The sequence below is a fragment of the Pelobates fuscus genome, chromosome 11 (genome assembly GCF_036172605.1).
Source record: "Pelobates fuscus isolate aPelFus1 chromosome 11, aPelFus1.pri, whole genome shotgun sequence".
Lineage (NCBI taxonomy): Eukaryota > Metazoa > Chordata > Amphibia > Anura > Pelobatidae > Pelobates > Pelobates fuscus.
In genome coordinates, this window is record NC_086327.1 from 109315895 (window position 1) to 109338821 (window position 22927).

General features: G+C 38.9%; 1 protein-coding gene across 2 annotated transcripts in view; it reads left to right on the forward strand.

Moving 5' to 3' along the window:
- Nucleotides 1-2184: 2184 nt before the first annotated feature.
- SKI (SKI proto-oncogene) overlaps nt 2185-22927 on the forward strand; it is an 82593-nt gene continuing 61850 nt past the window's right edge. For both annotated transcript variants that reach the window (XM_063435984.1, XM_063435985.1), the window contains exon 1: nt 2185-3791. In XM_063435984.1, the coding sequence (XP_063292054.1) occupies nt 2880-3791 (912 nt within the window). In that variant the 5' untranslated portion in view covers nt 2185-2879. The remainder of the gene's footprint in view (nt 3792-22927) is intronic.

A 22927-nucleotide genomic window follows, 5' to 3' on the forward strand; every position in this document is an offset into this window, starting at 1 on the left:
CCCCCCGATTTTTCTCTCTGTAAAGTTTACTGCTGTTGACTAACTAGGCTGCGCTACTGATGCTGTTGGTGCCATCCAATGACCTGGTGATGTGTATGGTTTACAAAGCTCATGCAACAGCATCACTTAAACCTCTTTATTTGTTAAAAAAAAAAGCAAAAATAAATGGTTATTTTAAGACATTTAAAGAGCTCCCTCCTCCAATAACAGGAGTTGAGCAAACCAAAACATTTCCTGTGCTGTTAAACAATTTTTAACCTTTATCATCATGAACAGTCTTGTGTATAGTAGCGTCAATCAAAATAATCGATTCCTGTGATCCTCACCTACGTGCAAGCAGGGTTTCTCTTTAATCCTAGTTTGCTGTGTCTCTCGAGGGATACAATTGCCCCGTTCTGATTTAAACAGTAGTGTTCTGCTTCAGTTAGAAACAAGCATGTTTAAATCAATAATATCGAACAGCTGGGCTAAAAATCTTTTTAATCATTAATAACAATAATCTTGATGAGGTCTCCTGCAAATACCACGTATACCTGGGGACCTAAATGGCTCTGCTGACAGATTTCCTTAAGCAATATACAGTGTGCACAGTAATTGGTTAATGTTATTATCACATACTTTAACCCCTTAAGGACAGACGACGGATATATTCCGTCATGATTCCCTTTTATTCCAGAAGTTGTGTCATTAAGGGGTTAATATTGCTATGTTTTTTTGTGTTAGGTTTGGATTGTACCCAGTGGAGATATGCCACCAAATTGTAATTTAAATGAGAGAATAGTTATATATATATATATACCGTATATGTATATATATATATTTTTTATTTTTTTATTTTTTTTACAACACACATGCATACTTGACAGTGCTATACAAAGGACAAGAAGATGCAACATGATAAGTTGTTGACAAGTATTTTTAAAATATAAGAACCAAAATAATATGGTTATGGCAAACTAGCTGATTTTACATATTTTCCCCATTCTAGTATTATGGCCAAAAATGTGTGGTTCCTTTTCCAATCAGTGGTTTAGTGACTACTTCCATGTACGTTCCTTTGAGCAGGGCTATGCCATCTTTTTTATGTACGTAAACTTGGTTTGTAATGAAATAGATTTAAATGTAGTTTGTTAGCTGTACAGCTCTGTGAGGTATGTTAGTGCTTTCCTTAAAAAAATGCAAAAATATGCATTCACATTATTATTATTATTATTATTATTATTATTATTATTTATAAAGCACCAACAAATTCCATAGCGCTGTACAATAGGTGGACTAACAGACATGTATTTGCAACAAGACGAGTTATGTACATAGTGTTTTTTTCTTGTGTTTATATTTAAAAAACATACGTTGCGGGTTTTTTTGTTGTTAAAACTATTAATTATAATAATTATTATTATTTTATTATTTATATAGCGCCATCAGATTCCGCAGCGCTGTACAATGGGGATAATAAAAATCTTAATCTTAAATAGCATTGTAGAAATTTGCCTTTTGTATTTGTCTGTGTATATTTTACAGTATTTGTCCCAATTGTACAGCACTGAGTAATTAGTCGGTACTTTACAAATGCCAGAAATAATAATAATAATAATAATAATATTTATAAACATACAAACTCTGTGTTTCCCATGTTGGTTGTAAGCATAGACACAAAGAAAATAGAGAGGGAAAAAAAACCAAAAAACTAAAATATGTGAGTCAATCACAGGAAAACACCAGAAAGGTCAAAAAGGCACAGATGTGAACGATTACCTGAATGAACCCAGCTCAAACCAACCCCTCCTCTGACCACTTTGACAACAAAAAAAAAGATCTGCTCTCCCTCGCGCGTATCTCTACTCTTCCACTTCTGAGAACCATAAGTTTTACTGTGTGCTTTCTACACAGACCAGTTTTTTTTTTCCGCTTTGCAGCAGCAGAAAAAAAAAAAAAAAAAAAAAAAAGGAGGGGGAGGGGAGGTTGTTCCTGGAAGAGCCAGCCTGGGGAGTTGGTCACATTCTTGGCTGGGATTCAATGACTGAGGCAGACACCAACAAACAGAGAGAAAGGGGGTGGAGAGGAAAAGAGGGGAGGGGAGGGGAAGAGAAGGGGGGGAGAGGGGAGAGACAGTGGTGGGGGGGAGGAGTGCACAGTGCAGACAGTGTATCAGCTAAGCATTCAAGCACTCTGAACTGAGCAGGCAGGAGCTGTGCATGGCTTCTCCACTTACCAGGAGTAAGAATTACACATGACATGAAGACCAACTCTTAACAAAACAGCACCAGAGACTTGAAAACCATTTTGGAACTTATCTGATATTTTTGTACTGTTTTTTTTTTTTCTACATTTTTGTTTTCCTTTTTTTTTTTCTCCCCCCCCCCCCTGTCTTTTTCTAAACTGTGGAGTCAGATCTACCTAATACTGACTTCTCCTGGAGAGACTCCCTTCTAACCCCCCCTCTCTCTCCATTTATCGACTGGGAAGCTATGGACATCAGCGAGAAGAAGAAAGGGCACGTTTAGTCCCCACCAAGTAGACACCCTGTTGCAGTGACTTTATTGAGTGTTCTTTCAGAGATACATTTTAGAATCTTCATTTTTTTTTTTTAAATACACATTTCTTGGTGGGGTGGGGAGGTCACTGCAGAAGTGGTGGAGTCAGCTGGATGAAGTGGTGTCACTGCAGCAGGACAGTTTGGGGAGAGTTTGAGGGACATTATCCAAAACCCCAGCCTCGGGATTGATTATCTCTGCGTGGAACAAATGGAGGTCCTCAGCTGCTCATAGAGGCTGGATCTAAGTGCTATTTTGTGGTTTTTACTTATTTTGTAATTTTTTTTTTTTTTATTTGACCCCATTTCCTGGATTTTGTTCTCTTTTGGAAGTTCTTCTACCATGGAGACTGTGAGCCGGAGCAGCTTTCAGCCTCATCCAGGTTTGCAGAAGACTCTGGAGCAGTTCCACCTGAGCTCCATGAGCTCCTTAGGGGGTCCAGCCGCCTTCTCAGCACGCTGGGCACAGGACATGTACAAGAAGGACAGTGGCAAGGAACCGGAGCCCATCCTCCACTTGCCCGTTCAGCCTCCCCCAGTCATCCCTGGGGGCCCCTTATTCATCCCATCCGATAGGTCTACAGAGAGGTGTGAGACCATCCTGGATGGGGAGACCATCTCGTGCTTTGTAGTCGGTGGGGAGAAGAGGCTGTGCCTCCCCCAGATCCTGAACTCTGTCCTGCGCGAATTTACCCTCCAACAGATCAATGCGGTGTGCGATGAGCTACATGTCTACTGTTCCCGATGCACTGCTGACCAGCTGGAGATCCTCAAAGTCATGGGCATCCTGCCCTTTTCTGCCCCCTCCTGTGGCCTCATTACCAAGACAGATGCCGAGCGTCTGTGCAATGCCCTGCTCTATGGGGGCACCTACCCACCAAGGTGCAAGAAGGACATGCAGGTTTCCCTGGAGCTGGAGTTGACAGAGAAGAGCTTTAGGGTCTATCATGAATGTTTCGGCAAGTGTAAAGGCCTGTTCATTCCTGAACTCTACAACGACATCAATGCCCCCTGCATCCAGTGCCTGGACTGCCGCCTTCTTTACCCACCTAACAAGTTTGTGGTGCACTCACACAAGGCTCTTGAGAACAGGACATGCCACTGGGGTTTCGACTCTGACAACTGGAGGGCGTACATCCTCCTGGCTCAGGATTATAGCAGCAACGAGGAGGAGCAGGCCAGGATGGCACGACTCCTGGAGGACATGAAGGAGAAGTTTGACTTCAGCAAAAAGTACAAGAGGAAAATTGCAAGGGTAGGTGTCTACTCCCAAAATCAGAGGGTGAGCTGTTTCAGTGGATTTAAAAAAAAAAAAATACAAAAATACAAAAATTTTAACAAAAATACTCCAAACATGTGGTATATAAAAATGGGCAGTGTGGCAAAATTCTGACAAATTGTGCAAAACCATGAAAGGGTTAGAATTAACCCTTCCAAAAGATCAGAAAAAAATCTTATTACTTTACTTTAGTATCGTTAAATTCCAGAATAAATTCTGGTAAATCCCCCTATTTTTATTTTGGAGACCACCACAGTTTCTCAGTTTAGGCATTCATGTGTCAAAAGTGATAAGTGTGGTTATTTCAGGGTTTTTCTCTGTTAATTGTGCTACAGGGATGCTTTGTATAGTTGACAGAATTAAGGGGTTAAATGGGCAATCATTTGGAGAATGCCAAGGTAAAATGTAATTGAATGGATGCATTATTGACAAATGAGTTGCTGTCTTAAAAAAATTGGGTTGCTAAGTTTGTCAAAGGCATAGCACATGGATTTCATGTTTTAGGTTGCGATTAAGGATGGTAGGGTGACTGCTGTCACTCCTGCCTTCCGTCAATAAAGAGCTAGTCTATTTCAATGTTGGAGTTAGTAGAAATTATGGGTTTAATGGGGGGTTTGTTCACTTGTCTTCGATTGTGAAGAATTGAAAATCAAAGTGAAAATTTTAGGCCAAAAACAACAAAATAAAAAAAAAGCAGTTGATTCATTCCCAAATGTGGCTTTTTTAACTTTTCAAAAATGTCTGTTTTATAGTTCTTCATCTTAAATAGTCCAGAAAATGTCTATTAAAAAAACCCAAAACAAGAACACTCACAAAACTGTCATATTAGAGGGCATCTGTCACTTTTTGGGTTGGGGTAGTGAGAAAAGGTTTTGCTTAAAAGAGCATCAACCTGCAGTGACCTAGTGGCAACCGTGTTTGACCTAAGTGTAGATGTTACTGCTGATAAAAGTGATGATCTTGATGTGCTTATTGATTAGTTTACTATTTGTATGTACTGTGTGGAATGGCAGCTGTGGTCTTTCCAAGTGGAGATATGGACACATAGCAGGTGCTGATGACCCACAGTACCCTCTTTTCCTGTATGCCAGAGCGTGGTTTTGTATCTGTAAGGTTTATCCTCCTATTCACCTACTGGTCTAGACTAGCGTTCAAAGTGTCGACTTGTCACTTGCTTCTTTTACGTAGAGATAATCCTTTGTAGCAGCCTATATTTGTCTGGTCTGGAACCCTATCTGGCTGATTCTGCTGCAGTGACATACATTCAGCCTCAGTGGTGGTTAGTGGTTCTCCCTCTGTCTGGGTCGAAATATTACTATATATAGATGCACATATTCACTTTTATCTGTGCACGTGAGATCATCATCTCCTTCTAGGAATGTCAGTGTATATATCTGTGCTGTGCTGCCCAGTCAGACCTGGCACCAGACGGGTAGTGATGTTCTGCTTTGTGAGTAGGTGGTATATACATAACCAGGCAGCTTACAATGAAGACGTGCCACCCAGACGGTCTGTCCAGACACTAGTGGTTTATTTTAGATGTCTGGGCTCAGCCATATGTGGATGCCAATTTTGAGGGTAGTGCGTGGTTGTCTGGGCAGCATATAAAGGCCTCAAAACTTTGTCCAATCTATATTTAAAAACATATTTTATGACCTTTTTTTGTTTTTACTTTATTTTTTATTTTTCACGTTTCACGATTTCGATAAGATTTGTACTTAAAAACGCAGAATGTTTCATTTGGTAAAAATACATTTTCAAATCGCAGCCATGCCACACTCAGCCCTAGATTTACTGAGGAGCCATGCTATAGATGATACTGTTACGGGCATCCATTCTTAGCTCATTTACTATGTAGTTCTTTACGTCGGACCATTAACAGCCAATTAATAAATGATGGTATAGTATATTGCAAGAACAAAAAACACTTTCTCACCATCCTATCCTCACCTCATTTTGTTCAAGATAAGATACAATCTTTCAAGGAAAGCAGCTTACCCAGACATGACATGCTGAGACTGCATACTATGTGACAAGGGTTAATGATAAAACCAGCTCTGCTTTCCAATTTTTTATTTTTTTTATTTTGTCCTCTTTTGCCACTCATAGCCTTTCTACGTAAAATGTGTGACTTGCTTGATTTCCTTTCACTTATTATTCCCAGTGCATAATAAAATTGCATTTACTGATCTCTTCTTGGGAGGCCAATTAAATCACATTATTGCTTAAATCCTTTTTTTTTTTCCTTTTTTTTTCTTCTTGCCTTTTTCCTATTATCATTGAATAGACTCCTTTCCAATTTCCCCAGGAGTTTCTTACAACCGTGTGTCAGAGCTATTGTGGCGATGTTAACCGTAATGAGGCGCATTATCTGTGATAGTTGGAGGTGGATGCATTTTTAATAGCTTGTCTATCCCCAGCTAATCATGGATTGAGGTAGTAGCTTTGAATAGTTGTGTCTGGCACAAATGGACCCGTTTTTTTGTTGTTGTTGCTGGCTTTGGGAGACCGTTGTTTAACCCTTTCATGGCTGCACAAGCGTTGCATTGCCTGGTTTCAAACCGACATAATGGGGGGGGAGGGAGGGAGGAGCGGCGTATTTTTAAAATTATTTTGTCTTTTATTATTTTAAATTTTTTTTTTGTTTTGTTTTTTTCTTTTATTTCAATTCCAAAGGCTAATGTTCCACGTACCTTGCCATTTCTTGCCAATGTCCTCCTAATGCCTTGAGTCTCTGTTAAAATTTAATAAATAATTTTTCCACTCAGATGATGTTTTTGAAATCATGAAAGCATCATTCTTGTTCAATAGCAGCCATGCCTTAAGCATCTTAAAATAGTTTCTTTCTCTTATTTATTTTATTTACTGTGCATTTTCAAGTTGTTTTTGTGTGTATTGTCTTTGCATACAGTCCTTGATCACAAAAATAAAAGGGGACAAAGTGTTTTTTGTTTTGTGCAAATTTTATGCTCTTAACTCTCCATCGGGTAACCCACACACAGGGTACCACCTACCTTAATCCCTGTTAGTGCCAGCCGTCTGCAGCACTAACAGAGACGAATGAAAGCTGTTTGCATGTATCATCAGGTTATGAATAAAGCTAAATATTACAAACCATGTGTTGTGTAACACTTTAACTATTAAGATCGTGTAAAAAAATCTCTTTCGTTTGCAAACTTTCAAGTTAACTGGCATGGCTGGTCATCTTTCATTTTGTGAGTTTTTTTCCATCTCCTTCAAAACTTTCCATTAATTTTTGGTAGATCTCATCTGCCTTCACTCCCCCTGACCCTCCCCCCCTGGCGTTGCCTATTTCTTTATATTTGAGCACATGTGAAGGACTTATATGCAATGGCTTCTCTATGCAGGCTCTCCAGTCCCACTTAGTGGGTGGGGGGCACTTAAGATGTGATGGCTGCCCTTACCACAATTTATGTCTTACACTGTAGAATTTGTGCCGCATTTTTCAGAGCTGTTAAAAGACGGTATGCCACAGGTGTCACTGCATGTAAGCCAGACTTTAGCATGTCATTGTGAGACTGTCATGTCCATTTGCCAACTGCCTAAGCTTCAGTGTACCCACGTGGTGTGCCATGAAAGTACCAGAGACATGGTAATTCCCGTGTATTTTATTTAATTCTTATCCAGTGCTCAAAAGAAATCTTGCTGTTATGGGTAAAGAGGGGGTGAGGGGAGGAGGGGGGCTAAGGGATTAATATGATCTGTGTGGATAATTCTTTACCTATCATTCCATTATTCATTTCCCTAAAGTTACTTCACATCTAACCAATCAGATTTCGTTTGTGTTTTCTTCAGCGTTCCAATTGACATACATGCCGTTGTCCATAGGTGGCCTGCTGTTACTATTCTCAATGCACTATAACTCACATCGGGCTCTGCTATTTAGGAAATTTGCAAAGCATGTTGGTACCTCGAGTCCATGACATCCAGGAAGTTTAACGCTTATTTAAGGCTCTCCATTTTGTATTTATATGTAGCATTGATTGTCCACTTTTACCCTGAGCAAAGACACTGCTACAATGATGTTCATTATATATTCTTTGTCCTGTGAAAATGTGTTTTTATTTTATATTCAGCTCGTTGGATTAATATAAGAACGAAAGTTAAAGTCAGAGCTAAATTGTTCCTTGGTTGGTGGAGTCTTGCAGCATCTTTTGTGTAATGTCTGCTGGAGAATTGAGCAAGTGGCTTGAAATAGCAGACAGGATATCAAGTGTTAGGAAGTCTGTCTTTCCTAAAACAGACGCAGACTAGCGGCTTCTTTTAACTCAATTATAACATCACCTGCCCGAGAGACTCTATACTAAGACCTCGCTGTAACGTCTGCCCAACCCCTTTACTTAATTTTTTTTCTGAATGGCTGCTCATATATATTATAACTGTACTAGTTCATATGCTTCAAGAGAGATTTTGTAAGATATTTCTATAGAACAATATTTCTGTAAATCTATTTTCTATATAATAACAGATATATCCCACAGATATATATTTTTTTTTTTAAAAAAGGGGTTTTCCAGAAGGTGTGCTGTGAGTGTTTATCTTTTAATTATATCTTGAAATATACACTGTATTATTGCCCAACTCAATATTAGAACCTTTATTGACCTGCGAAAGATGAAATGTATTAAACATGGCAGTAATAGGACCTTTAGACAATGCAGTTCATTTACAGGGGTCATCAGTTACATAGTTGCACAGTTAACAGCGGTTATTGGTTTATTAGTTTGAGCCAATGTAATAACTCTACACGTCTGAGATTGGCAGGAAATAAAATTGCAACATGACCATTTAGTGTGTTGTTTAGGAATGTGCTGCCTCAGAATTGCACAAGGCTAGACGTCTCGTATGAAGGGAATTTTGAAAAAAAAAAAAATTTTTTTAATTCAATGGAAAAGTAATTACGGGAAATGTCCTGATAGCAGAGACTACTAGTCTTCCAGTCGCATGCTAGACTGTGGTTTGCCATGAGAATGAATAATTTGTTTGTCTTTCTGAAGAATCAGGAATTTATAAATATTATGTCTGCTAAAAAATATCTGCTTGCTTAATGTGCACTGAACTTTTCCAATGTTTTTATGTTTTTGTGTAGTGTTTATTTAAAATGTATTAAGGAACACTATGTATAGAGTAGCAGGAGCCTAAGAGTGTTATATACTAAAGTGTGACTGCAAGATGACTTGTAGATTTTAATAATCAGGAAGAACATTTCGGCTCCAAGATGAGCCTTTATCTAACTTTCTTCATGAGAATTGATACGCTGGGAATGGTCCACCCTGGTCTGAAGGCAATATGCAGGGGAAGTTTGAGCAAGTGCCACTCCACTGTGTACATGCTGAATTGGTAAATATTAGTAGGTATACACAACGAACCCAATGGCGTTCCTCGTGGGAGTGGCTAAATGTTCTATTTTCCCTCCCAGGAGGGAGAGTGAATATTCCACAATTCTTCAGCAGCCATATTTGTGCTTTAAACCTCTGTTGATAGAGGCAATAGCAAAAACTGCATGTAGAAATGAAACAGAATCCATAGGTTTAGTAGCAATTATCTAGCACAATGTACTCTAGAAAGTGATTTTTTTTTAAAAGAAATGTAAATTTATATTGTAAGGAATCTTGTAGCCACACAATCCATTTATCAAGTAGTATGGAGATTTTTTTATTTTTTTTATATTAACCGTCCATCATCCATGCCATTCTTGTAGCCAAATAATTAAACATGTAATGTTAGTTAACTGATTAGCAGAAACCTTTTTTTTTTTTTATATATTTAACTTGGTTAATTACTACACAGGGCTAAACATTAAATAAAATATAAGATGTGTTCATGCTGATTACTACAGAAGGGATAATTTTAACATGTTGCTGAAACTACCACTTTAAACGTGACAGACAAATGTATTAAGGAAATGCTCTTCCTGTAGCGTTTATATTAAAGGGGACCTTTCGTACCCCAAACAGCTTATGCTCATTAGATTGAAAGTAAAATTCTATCTATACATTGTGCTAGCAATTTTCTAGCCAATGTATAGATTAGGAAAAACAAACTGATTTAAATAGTTTTTTTCTCCCAGCTGGTAATCAATGCCTTGGCGTGCTGCAGCATTGACTGTCAAGGGAGATAGACCTCCCACAGGTGGTCCTTCTGCTCTCCTACGCATAGTTAATGTGCTGTGGTTGCTATGGAAACTCCCTAGCGACGGCTAAAGAGTATAGGAAGGGAGTGACAGGACATCACTCCTTTCCGGCACCACTGAGGAGGTTTGCAATGAAATTGAAGAGGAGGAGGTGGAGGACGGCCGGAGGTGGGTGTATCACCCGCGAAGCTTGAAGATGGTGGCGCTGGAATGGAGGAGAGGAGGGTAAATTTCTATATTTTACATCAAATACATTATGTATCTATGTGATATATGATGTATATGGGAGCGATTTCAGGTAAGTTGATATTTTCTCAACAGGTTCACTTTACAATATATCCCTGCTCTAGAGTGGTGTCTGGCTACGTGCCCAGAAGATGCAGACTTTATCTGTACATTATTGTACTGTAAATTGTTTTCTGTAATTATTAGGTGAAAAGCACAGGATGTGGTTCACATGTATTGGTTGACTTAACCAAAGTTAGGTTATCATCTCTGAATGTTAGACGTCTGCATCTTCTATAAGGATTTGCCAGTTTTGTAGTTTGTCCACAAACACCTGTCGATGGCGCGAGACATCTTCTGAGTTGGAAGATTTGTTTTCCTATTCCTGATCTAGACTATCTTCATTTAGACCGATGAGTTTTACCCATATCTCGTTTTTTACAGATGTTCTGTGGCTTCTTTTTTTCTTCTTCTAACACACTCTTGCTAATGCCTTGAGAGCATGACAAACCCAACAATATTGTGATGATGTGATTTAAAACATGAAGAACTCTGGGCTTGCACAGACCTGTAGTTGCAGCCAAGATAAATTTAATCAAAATTACACCTACGGATCCCATGCCATTTTTCGTTGAAACCTCGCTTGTCAACCCTGTTGCATTTGATCTTGTGATCCGAAACATGAGATTATATTATACTTTCTAGGATATCTGTTACCATTTCCCAACCACAGTTACCCCATTCCACCAGGGTCCATATAAATGGGATGTTGTTTTATTTCTGGGTAGTCATGGGGGTTTAAGGAGTGAAATGCATTTTTTTTTGCAAAGGATTTAGATTTTCAAACAAAAGGTGTGGCAAATAAAACAACTTTTGGCCTCTTACCCTTTTTTTTTTCTTGTTCTCAACTCCCTCTGCTTTTAATCCCTTTCATTTCATTGCTTTAGGCTGTGTACATCACAGCCCCTTTTTTAACACCCAAACAAAAGAGTAGGAGAGTGACTAAAAGAACTTGAATTTCGGGCTAATGCCGCAAAGAGTTGAATGATTGATTTTAATATCAGGCAGGTGTGCAGATACTGCCTGATGTTCGTGTCTGGTCATGACTCAAATATTGCTGTACACACCAACTTCTTATGCCTGTTGAGTATTTAATCCGGGAGATTTTTGTAAAGGGAGCGAGTTTTGCTTGTCATTTATTTGCACTAAGGGGCCATTTGCTGCCTTGGCTTGGTGATGTTGATTGTGGATTCCCACAATGGATTATCTTGTGCTTGGCTAGCCATTTGTAACACCTTGGGTGTTAATGAAGCTGAATGTCTGTTATCAGAGCAAAGTTACATATATCACCCCACTGTCATGTTTCTTTTAAAGAATGTAAATAAATTGAAGGAAGGATCCGAGAGGTGTTAGTGTACATGGAAGGAGCAGTAAATAAGTTACATTTTTTTATTTATTTATTGAATACAACTTTGGTTAAAGTGGATACGCTAAATTCCAGTTGAACTTACAACTGTATCTGTGTCTTAGATATACTTGTAAACTTGTTAATGGTGACCATGATGCCCGTTCTGTGACACTATAACTTTAACGTCCCCTGGTGCTAGAGTGGTGACAACATTTGAGGCAGCCTTGTGTCTCTTGTGTGTGAATTCCTGGAACAGACCCTGGAGGCTTCGTAGGGGGCTGCCCTGGGACAGAGCTTGCGATTGTACTCTGGCCATGCTCCCCTGCCGTGCGTAGTGATGTCAGTGTTACAGAACAGGGGCAACAGGGGGTCTTCTAAAAACCAAAATAACCACCATTGTGAATAGAATTGGGTTGGGTGGCATATGTGTGGCCGATACTCTACTTGCATATAATACTTGTTACTAATTTCAAAGTTCCCGCAAAAGCAATCTCTCTTTTATTTATTTATTTAACAATACAATTTGGGGAATTGGGGGAGGAGGGGGTAGTTGGCCCCAAACTGAGTTTGTTACTTTTTAGAGGGTGTTGTGTTTGCAAAGCCTTGTATTCTTGTAGGTAATAGCCATGCAAATTCCCTAAATTCGCTCCCACGCTTGTCTGAAGGTACTGATCTGGGGTCTTAATGAGGTGTGCAATTGCAAATCCATTCACAGGTGTAGGAGCTAATTTGTTGCCAATTCTTAAGCATTGGTTCTCTGGCTGTAATTTGTCCCTTCCCTTTAAGGCTCCTGCAACACGGCTGTATTTGCCGCCCTGCATATCGCAAGCTAAAATTGTAGTATATTGATAAAATATTCATAGTAGTGCAGAGTACACCTTATCTGCACACTGCCCTGCTTCAGTCTGTCATATGTCTGGCTTATTTTGTGGATTTATCCTTGGTCTCGGGCGTCTGACCCCGAGTGGCGATTTGAATTAAGATTCTAGTAGCTATACATAGACTGTATAATTTACATGTTTTAAAATGAATCCCTATGCTTTAGCAATGTATGCAGAAAATTCCGTTTAGCTTTCCAGTCCGAGCAAGGTTTTAATGCGTGCAAGTCCTGTCACCTGATGGCACGCTAATGTGCTGAATGTGGAACCATGAAAGATCATGAAAGTTCTTGCTTCAATGAAAGCCCTATTAACAGTTCTTGCAGTGAATTTCTCCGGCCATGCTAATTTGCATGGGAATTTTTTATTTTTTTTAAACGTGATTTTGTTTGTTGCCTATATTTATTTTACACAGCACTCTGGCCTACGGTGAGTTAATCCCAGATCCCAGAACACTGAAACGATGTAGCGCGCCCTGTTACGGGCAGATGTGTAGAGGGTTATGTCCTGGTTGTCATTCCCCTTTTGTAAAATGGAATGCTCTCACTGCAGTGTTGTAACTTTTTATCTTTTTTTTTTTTCTTCTTGCTGTTCTGCTGCAGTGCATCGTGGGATTTCCATTTCTGCTGAATGGGCTGCTTGTTTGAGGGGGAGGAAGTGCCTTCCCTGTAGGATTGCGAGGAATGGTGGTGGTATGGTGAGGAAGGAGGGGGGGGGGGGGAACGTCCTGCTTTAAATGCAAAGCACAGCAGTTTCAAAAAAGACATAGTAGATAGTGCAAGAGGATCTCCCCGCACAAACATAGGGGTGTCACAAACACACACAGCAGCTGCAAGCTTTGTGAAGCCTTGTGATATTGTATAGGTTTTTTTCCGGAACATCTCTTTACTATAAAGTGATGGTGTTGTTGTATTATAGAGCAGTGCTCAGAGTGAATCTCCCCCCCCCCCCCCCCCCCTCAAAAAAAAAGCATTTAACTTCCCATTTAATAGGATGCACAGTTTGCTTGTCTGCTTTAATAGGAGATCTGCAGGGGTCCCTGAAGAAGCCAGGAGTTAAGAGGTCTTCAGAGCCCTACCATGAAAAGAACCAGGTAAAAAAACTGAGCTCCTTTTGAGAAGGCCTCTGAAAACATTTTGAAATGTGCTTCTACTTACCAACCCACCCCCGTTTTTTTTTTCTCTATCTCAGTTTCAAACCATTCACTAGTCTTCATGGCAAAGGAGTTTTTAAAAAAAAAAAAAACAAAAAAAAAACTTTTGAAGTCCACCCCCCCCTCCCTTAAAGAGCTCATTACAGACAATAGGGTTTCATTTCCAGTAGGCTGTCTGAATCATGTCAGATTAACCCGCGTGAAGCTCGTTAAGAGTTCCATGCGTGCTCTATTTTGGGGTTTTATTTCCCTCTAATATATTTCCCACCTTTTAGTATGTGACTGTCATTCCCAGCCCACCCCCACCTTTTTAATGATCCTTTTTAGGCTGAGTGGTATGCAAATATAGTCAATTAAGTGGGATGTTTTTAATTAACGGTTTTAAGTTCATGTGTGAAGTGCCTAGATTTAATCACTCTTCACAGTTTCGTTGTTAATTTGCAACGTTTTCTCTTTTTTTGTGTGGATGTTTTGGAATAACTGAAAAAACTGCGAACTTACGGTTTTCATCCTTTTCTTAGAAATGTCTAGTGGTTATATAGTATTTTTTTTAATACCTAAACCAATGCAGTTTTTGGGAAAAGCCTAGTTGATGGAGCAGTAGGAAAGTAAAAATGGTTAAAGGACAAAAGCGTAAATAAAACAATAAACTAACACACCTACAAATGTCCTGTCCTTGGTTTGGAGAGAAGGCACATGATCTACATTGACCAGGAAGTGGCCGAGAAATCTCAGGCAATCCTTGTTTACTACTTTACTCTTCTCACAGACTGTTTCTGAAGACTATGTTTTTACAAGTTGCAGGCGTTATCTCATCCATTCAAATGAATTTGACCAATATTTATAGTGTATGGTGATAACGATCGAGTCAGTGCACACAGAATTTTTTTTTCTCTCCTTACAGAACATTTGATTGTCAAGTGCTTTTTGTCCAGCTTTGGAGTGTAAAATCTGGGATTCAAAAGAGATTCTTCAAGCCTTGCTCCTTGAATGATACAATACTTTGGAGTGTGTTGCTTATGGATTTTAGCTGCTAGGGGTCCTACAATTCTCTCCAGTGGACTCTGTTTTTCACCTTACTGAAAAGAAAAAGGGGTAAACTTGACCTATTGTCAGTCTTGTAGAAAAGAGCATTATGCCACTAGTACTTCCCACTGGGATGCTTTACACACACAAACACACACACACACGAAATAGCAAATTGTAAGTCAAAATATTCAACGTGGAAAAATTATCCAACTCTGTTTTTCCAGCTCTTGAATAAAACCTACATTTTATCATTTCTTCTTCAAGAGATCGCGAAAGTTCTTTTTTTTTTTTTTTGTTCTTCTTCAAAAGCGGAACTGGTTATACAATTCTCAAGAACTTGTTTTCTTAAATCCTGTGCCCGGTCAACTGACAGTTCTTATTAGCAGATCTGTGCACGGGCACCATTGCAGCTCTGCCACATAATGACATTTATATATGTGTACGTATTCCCAATACAAACATCAATTACAAGAGCCAAGCCATCCAAGCTAAATATATATTTAAGAACTATAAAAGTGATTGTAAATTACCTAAAAGAGTCTACTGTGCAGACACGAATAATAACAAAGCAGACCTGAATGTTATTCCGTAGGATGTCTCGGAGTTGCATTCCTTTGTACTAGATAATTCACATTTTGCAAAACACTGGTGACTGTTACACAATTCGATGGTCACTGGGTGTGGAACTGCTCTTTATGTGGAAAGGTTTTTAATTGGAACAAATTGTGAAACAAAGCCCTTAAAACTTTGGTCAAGGGATAGGTCAAAGATTGATATTTTTAGAAGTGTATGTAATTGTGTACTTACGTAAGTATGTGTGCGTGTGTGTATAGTACCGTATATGCGTGTGTATGCATGCACACAACGTCAGGATGAACAACATGACAGTACTATTGATAACAAAAATTTGCCTATCCCTGACCCGGAAGGGGATGCAGGATTTCGCACCCCGATAGAAGTGGAACATTCCCTAGTCACCCAGAGGGAGCAGAAGGGGCTATGGGGGTATCGTGATTGTAAGTTCTTGCTGAACTATGTACGTGCTCTGAGAATTTATTCTCACTTCTGCATCTCTCATAGGACGGGGATTGTGAATAATTTAACAAGTGCAGGCAGGGTTGTCTACAGAAGCCACATTGTTAGAAATTCTCCAGTCAGCAGACAGCTAGTCTGGGCAAGCGGTGAGGATACGTTAAAGTCAATATTCCATCATCTTGTCAGAGTTAACTATTTCTGTACCACTGGCTCTCAGAACTGGCAATAAATGTTGTGGAATTCGTGAGTTATGAGGGTAGAATGTTGTCACGTCCAATCTGTCTGAATGTTTCTCCAATTAATTTTGTTTATTTTGTAATGCCATTCCTATGCAAAAACATATTTTCAGCGGTTCAGAGTGTTTGCTTTTTTTGGATGCACCTGCGTTCATTATTCAGGTGGTATGGAGTCTACGTAGAAGCATGACTGGAAAAAATATATATTTAGAAGCTGAACACACAATTTTAAGAGCCAAACTTTTAAAATTGCCATTTTATTTTTTCGAAGCACATTGGCCACATCTTTGGACGGAATAGATATTGGTGAAGTAGACGTTTAAAGTCGACTCTACACTAATCAAGGCTGCTGATAAAGGGTATTCTCTGGGTGGTGGGGAGAGACTACTCCAAAATGGTGTGACTAAAACAACAATATGAAAAAAACAAAAAAACAATTTGGGTTTCCTAGAAATTTGACCAGTTTACACTAAAATGATTTTTTTTGTTTACTTTGCAAGCTGGCTGTATTGGTTGTGAAATATACGGTGTCCTTTTAAGCTAACTAGAATAGACTGTGTCAGGCAGGATAGCCTGTGTTAGACACATCTGTTACTGTTGAGAACAGTCTTTTTGGGGCACTGTGAGTGCACAGACAACACCACTTTCTATACCTGGATACTTACTTAACATAGTAGCTCTGTTTTAGTCCTGTCAGACAGTCACTCACCAATCACTCCTTCTTTAAGATCCCAGATGGTAAAATAACAGCAGGGGTTAAAATGAGATCCATTGTCTCTTTTCTTATGCCTAATTTAAGTCTTCACTCACTGTCTATCTCTCTTTTCCAGTGTCTTTTTTGTCCCTTTGACTCTTTCTCCAAATGATCAAATTAGGCTGCCTATTTGGGGGTATTTAGGGGAGGAGTGAGGCACTCCACTAAATCCGTACTTAACCTGTGCACATTGATTTAGATAACTGCTCTCTGTAATGTAGATATTTCACTGTGTGCTATAGTGGTGTCCACCATCAAATGACAAAACTGAAGGCATTATCATACATTATTGATGTGACTTATTAAACCTGTATAGTGTTTATTTCTACAATCATTCATATTGTCACTTTGTTTCCATCATCAAACATTTTGACAGACCTGAAATAGTGTTGCAATTTTATAAGTCTCTAACCACATTATGTTGTTTTCCAAACTGTCCAACCGCCTGATAGGCCAGCATTGGGTTACATGTGGCCTTGAACGACTTCAAATATTTGTCAACTTTTTGCTTGCGTGAAGACCGAAGTTCTGTATGTACATTTTTAAATAATTTAGTTTTGACCAGTGTTTTATGCAATACTGTATTAAGATTGAATAAATAACCACAAGCCAGAAAAAATATCTAGAAAAGAATACTAATTTCTCTTCAGCTTGCATTTCTGACACCCTTGCGTCCTTGTTGCCCCTATGCTGTCCCCTGCATAGTAGCGGACCTTGCTTGTCACAGCATGGTGGATTTATGGTGGGATATTCGCTACCCTTCCGTGACCCAGAGGGCTGCCAAAAAATGGCCACAGCTTTGCTATCCAGCTTCACTTGATTATATCGGAGTGCCTGTTGAATTGAAAAATTGAAAGGATTAATGAATTCTCTCGGTCCTGGGGTGACTGTCCCCTTTGTGCAGCTTTGTTTAACGCTGTTGAATATTAATGTAAAAGGGGTGCACGGTCTGGTTACAAGTCGCTGGTGCTTGAAGAGGTGAAGGGGGAAGGGGGTAACTGTTTTTTTTTTCTGTCTTGCCCTTTTTGTTTTGCTAATATTGTCATTGATGAAAGCTTGTGTGCTTGTCCGAATGAGCTCGACCTCTTTGCACGTTATCAGCACATCATCTGTGGCGCATGCTTTCAGAGAATTATACTGTACCAAAGTTACAGTAGTAGAAAAAATAAAGTTTTTTATTTTGTTAAAGTTTTTTTTTATTTAACCCATAGCAAACTAAAAAAAATAATAATAATAAAAAATGATTTCATTGCTTTTTGCTTTTTTGTATTTACACATCTAGAGTTCTTTTTTTTTTTCTTTGCTTGTTTTTGTTCATTTAGAAGGCCCCATTAAATAGCAATTGTTTTCTCATTTTTTTTCTGTTGATAGGTAATTGATTGGGTAAACAACTTTTTTTTCCCTTTGCTGACAAGCAGAAAATAGTTTGCGAGCAGTGTGGCTTGCCTCTAAATGTCCAGAGAGTGACCCTAGTGTATGTTCTTTTATGCATTCAGCTTTAAATCCCTCCCTTGCCCCCTACCCCCGTTGCGGGACACTTAGCTGCCTTTTTATCTTGTAAAGCTTCCGAATAAGCTTTATCTAGAATGGGAAGCATGATATACATGAATACAAGCCAGTGTTCCTTTGTTGAGGAAGCTCTCTCCCTTTTCTCCTACACCCCACTCATGCTCAGTAAGCCTTGTGGGTTTTTCTGTTTAGATTGTGGAGGGGGGGGAGGGCAGAGTAAGGCCCTTTTCAGGCTAAGGGATAGTCTGACAAAAGGGTAAATTAAGGGGCTGAAATTGTGGCGTTTTCATTATAACACAATTTTTTTCCTGTGCCGTAAGATTATTTTTTTTTTTTGTTTTGCAAATATTTTTCCATTTGCTTACAGTATAGGTCAAAATTACAGTTTTTCTGCTTCAATAGGAAACTAAAATGGAAACATAACTGTTATAGAACTTCTGTAGGTGTAACTAATTCTGAGGAAGAATGGTCTACTTGGCTGATGTACTCCACTGATTTCCATGGTAGCAGCTTCTCATTTATCACTGTATTCTAGAATTGCTCTAGGATTCCACATTTCATAAATATAACCCATTTTTGTCTTGTACATATATAGATTTTACCCTAACTTTTCAGCAATGTGTGCTTGGATTTTCCTTTGAAACAAAGCATGGGGGGCATTTTTCAGGTCTAGTAAGCCTCACTTAATCAGATTTTGGAAGAAGAGGAGGTTACAAGTGATATAAAGCCAAAATTTAACTTGGCATTAAAAAAAAAAAAAAAAAATTCCGCTGTCCTGCGTAGTTATTTTTTTTGTTTTTGTTTTTTGTGTGTGCGCAACTCTAGTAATTTGGCTTACTTTTTTGCATGTTTGTTTCCATTTACGTTTTTGTGAATAGATCCCTTTGTGTGCAGATAGCATATTACACTTTTTTTCCCTGCAGGTAGCTTGTTTTGACTGGAGATTGCCTGTATAAAAGATTGGCACGTCCAGAACTGTCATTAGAAGATAATGGAATCTAAAAGTGTAGGTCAGGCGAGAGAAAGGCAGAACGAGTTTTGTGTGACAGAAACTACAGATTCTCATATGACAAAGTAGCATCCACCAAACCTCCTACAGGATGTAACCCAAGCAGCGGCAAATAACGTGAGAATGGTAAACAAAACTTAACTGCTGCCATGGTAATCCCTCCCTCCGCCCATCTAGGAGTACTGAGCACTCCAGTCAAACCTTGTTTGGGAAGGCATTTAGTAGTTATGCAACTTAGGAGTTTCTTGTGAAGAACTTCGATCTGTGTTTGTGGCCCGCACCCTGAGCAGGTGCCACTGCTTACTCTGGCTATTATAGTCCAACAATGAAGCTAAAAGTCCTCTGGTTTGTAAAAAGCATGAAGCTCCAGAGTAAATCAAGTAAAGGATTGGCCTGTCTGTCCTTTCAATTATACACTGTATAGATTCTGAAATTCAACAAGTGATTAGCTAGATCCACCGGGAGATGAGTGTGAAAGGAACACTCCAGTGGTTAAAAATTAAAAAAAACATACATATATATATTTTTAACTTTAGAGTGTTCCTTTCTTAGTTACGTTTATGGTCCCCATTTAAAAAAATTAAAAGTCAAAAAAATAAAAAAGTTGTCAAACTTGTATTTCAGCGCTGAGACAGTCTTGCTTCTGCAGTCCGAACCTCCCACCCATGGGGTCATCAATTCTGACCAGGGGTTCTCAATCAAGTCCTCAAGGACACCCAAACTGTCCAGGATTTAGGGATTACTCTGCTGTGTCTAATGTGTTTTTAGGGGGTGGGAGAACAAACACTTTAGGACTTGAGGACTGGGTTGAGAACCCCTGATTCTGACGTTCTCCGTCCAATCAGGTAGTTGTGTTATAGAAGCACTCAGGACCTATTGTGCCTGCACGGCAATGCTGCTAACCTCCAATCTAATTAAACTTATAGAGAAGCATTAACCACAATAAGCGCAGTCATGCCGCGCATGATGATGCCTAACATGAAAACCTTCAAAAATTCAAGGTTTTAAGGAGGAAGTACTTCTAGTGATATATTCTTGACCAAACATAAGCATTTTCCCAAAAATCGCAATGCTTCACATTTTTCCAAGAAAAGCGACAAGGCCATTGCACCTAAATCACTACATATAGATGTAGTACTTTTGGTGCTTGGTGTGTCCCTTTAAGACTTGTTTCATTTCCACGTAGAAAGAAAGCTTGCGGCCTGTGCTCTAGAAAGATCATCCTATATACAGCAACGTATGTGCTAAAATGCATGATTAACTATTTTAAGAGATAAGCCAGTAAAGTTGTCTGGCAAGTTCTTAGTCTCACAATAGTAACATGCTGAGAATTGAGTGTGATCCAGTAAAAGCTGAATAGAACGGAGCATTAAGTACGCTGATGACTATTAGGGGATATTTCCCTGGGCTTTTATAAACCTCTACTTGTGAGAGAAACCACTCCAATTCCAAGGCTGTTTGTGTGGAATCTTTGTATCAAACTGTATGTTAAATAGCTTGTAAATAGAAGTCGCTAATAGGGTCTGTAGAATGTTGACAAAGAAGGTATAATGACTGATTGGTGAATCTCTCCCATTAGGGTGCAAGATCCCCTCTGTAGAACTGGTTTAGTAAGTGGCTTTTCTTCCTATAAGGGAAATACAAACTTTATTTTTTATTTTTTTAATTATTAACATTTTGAATTGACCCCTGAACTGTGGATTTGTTCAGAACCCATAAATTATACACTTTATTTTTTTATTTTTTTTTTATCTTGAAGAAAACATGTTTTGCCTTTAAATATAACCTTCTGACAGATGTATTTTTAATATCAGACAGGGAACTCTCTGTCTCCACGAAGTCAACTTGGTGTCTGTTCTTACTTCCTCTTTTAATTAATAATGCTTGTTTCAGCTGTGCAAAAGCTGTTCTTGTTTTTTGGTAAACTTGGTTTGCAATATAAAGGAAAGTATGTGTCTACTTGTGTGTTTATGCATCATGTCCATTTCTCAGATTTTTATCGATACTTTTGTGTTTTCTTTTTCTTAAGTCTCCCGGCATTTTTAATGAAAATATTTTTTGTTGTTGTTGTCGGATAAGCGTAGACTCGTCGTATTTTACAATATTTGCGCGGAATCAAACCAGTATACAATGTGTATTGAAAGTCATTCAGTGGAATGTGACACAAATATTGCCGTGTTTGTGAATCGTTCGTACAATCTGTATCCTTGCATGTTCCCAGTAACATACTAGACATACAAATTAAACTTTAACTAGAATTCCTCTTATCTTTAAATCCCCTCCCCCCTATTCTTGCTGCTGTGTTATGAATGTTTTTGCACTCGCTTCTTTCGGAGAGATTGTGATTATGCTTACAACATGGCAATTTACAGATTAAATTTAACATTAATCACATGTTCCAACAGTCCGGGATCTTGCGAGACAGTCCTGATTTAGAAGCCATGCGCCACCTTCCAGGGATCTTCTTTCTTACTTATGATCTCCCACTTGCAGGGTCATTACAGAGACAATAAAGGCAACCAGATCACTTCATCTCAATCTCAATGAAGTGGTGTTGGTGCTGTGGTCGTTTCCTTTTAACTGCAATGTTTACATTACAGGGTTACATATACCTCTAGTGACTGTCTTCCTGAAAAAATTCAGTCACATGACGTGGAAAGGATTGCATGCTATTTTCCTATAAGGGAGGTGGGATGTGTGCATGCGCATCAAGTCCACATTGCTTAGGTTTGTATTCCATAGCTAGTGTTCCTTTAATGACATTTACCTGCATACCCTGGCATCTAGGCATCCTTGGTTTGCAATGGTAATCAAATGGAATTTCCAGGCTGAAATTCCTGCCTTTTTGGTAGCCATGCATCCACGTCCAGTGATCTACACTGTGTAACTATGATAATGATTCAAATCACAGGTAAAAGAGTCTTAACCAAATGTTAAAGTCACATAGCTCCCTCACCTCCGTAGTTTATACCAGACTGAGTGACTGAATTTGAACTTCTTTAAAAACTTCTTTAAAAAAACACAGAACTGCCAGAAGTCTAGTGTATTCCACAATAAAGTTCTCTGATACGGCTTGCATTGTCTGTTTAGATTGTGCATTTGATGGTAGTGGAATTGTCCCTAGTCTCCACACACAGTGCACAAAAGAGAACACTCTGGACCAGGTTACTGCTGTACACTGAGCTCTCTCACCCCCATAGAGTTTAGGTGAACTATTGTTTGCCGTGTTTCTCTTACTCATTTGGAGCAGTTCTGGCCGTCTGTGCATCACATGATTGCCATGGCGTGACCTGTCAATAGTGTACAGGTCACTGTGAAGGTGCCCACATTTAACCCCATTTGTCTCTATTAACTCTTTCTTTCCTTTTTAGCTTGCCAATCTTTTTTTTTTCTTTTGTGTGCGAAAGTCTTTAGCCAATATAAGAGACTTTAAAGTTACCTCTACTGCAGTAAGCACATCAGGTGTGTGCTTAGTAACCCGTTGTTTCCTTTGAGAAGAGTTGTTTTGCACAAAAGAAGAAATATTGCTTGCTGAAGGTGTGAGCAGCAAAACCATCTCGATATGTATCTGTTTTGTACATTTTTTGTAGTCTTGCTGTTTTTTTTTTTGTTTTTTTAATTGCTACACAGACACTCCTTCCTGAATGTCTCGCCGTCGCTGATCTAACTCTGACACATGTGTTATATGTGGTTTTCAAAGGTGTAATAAGCAATCTATGAAA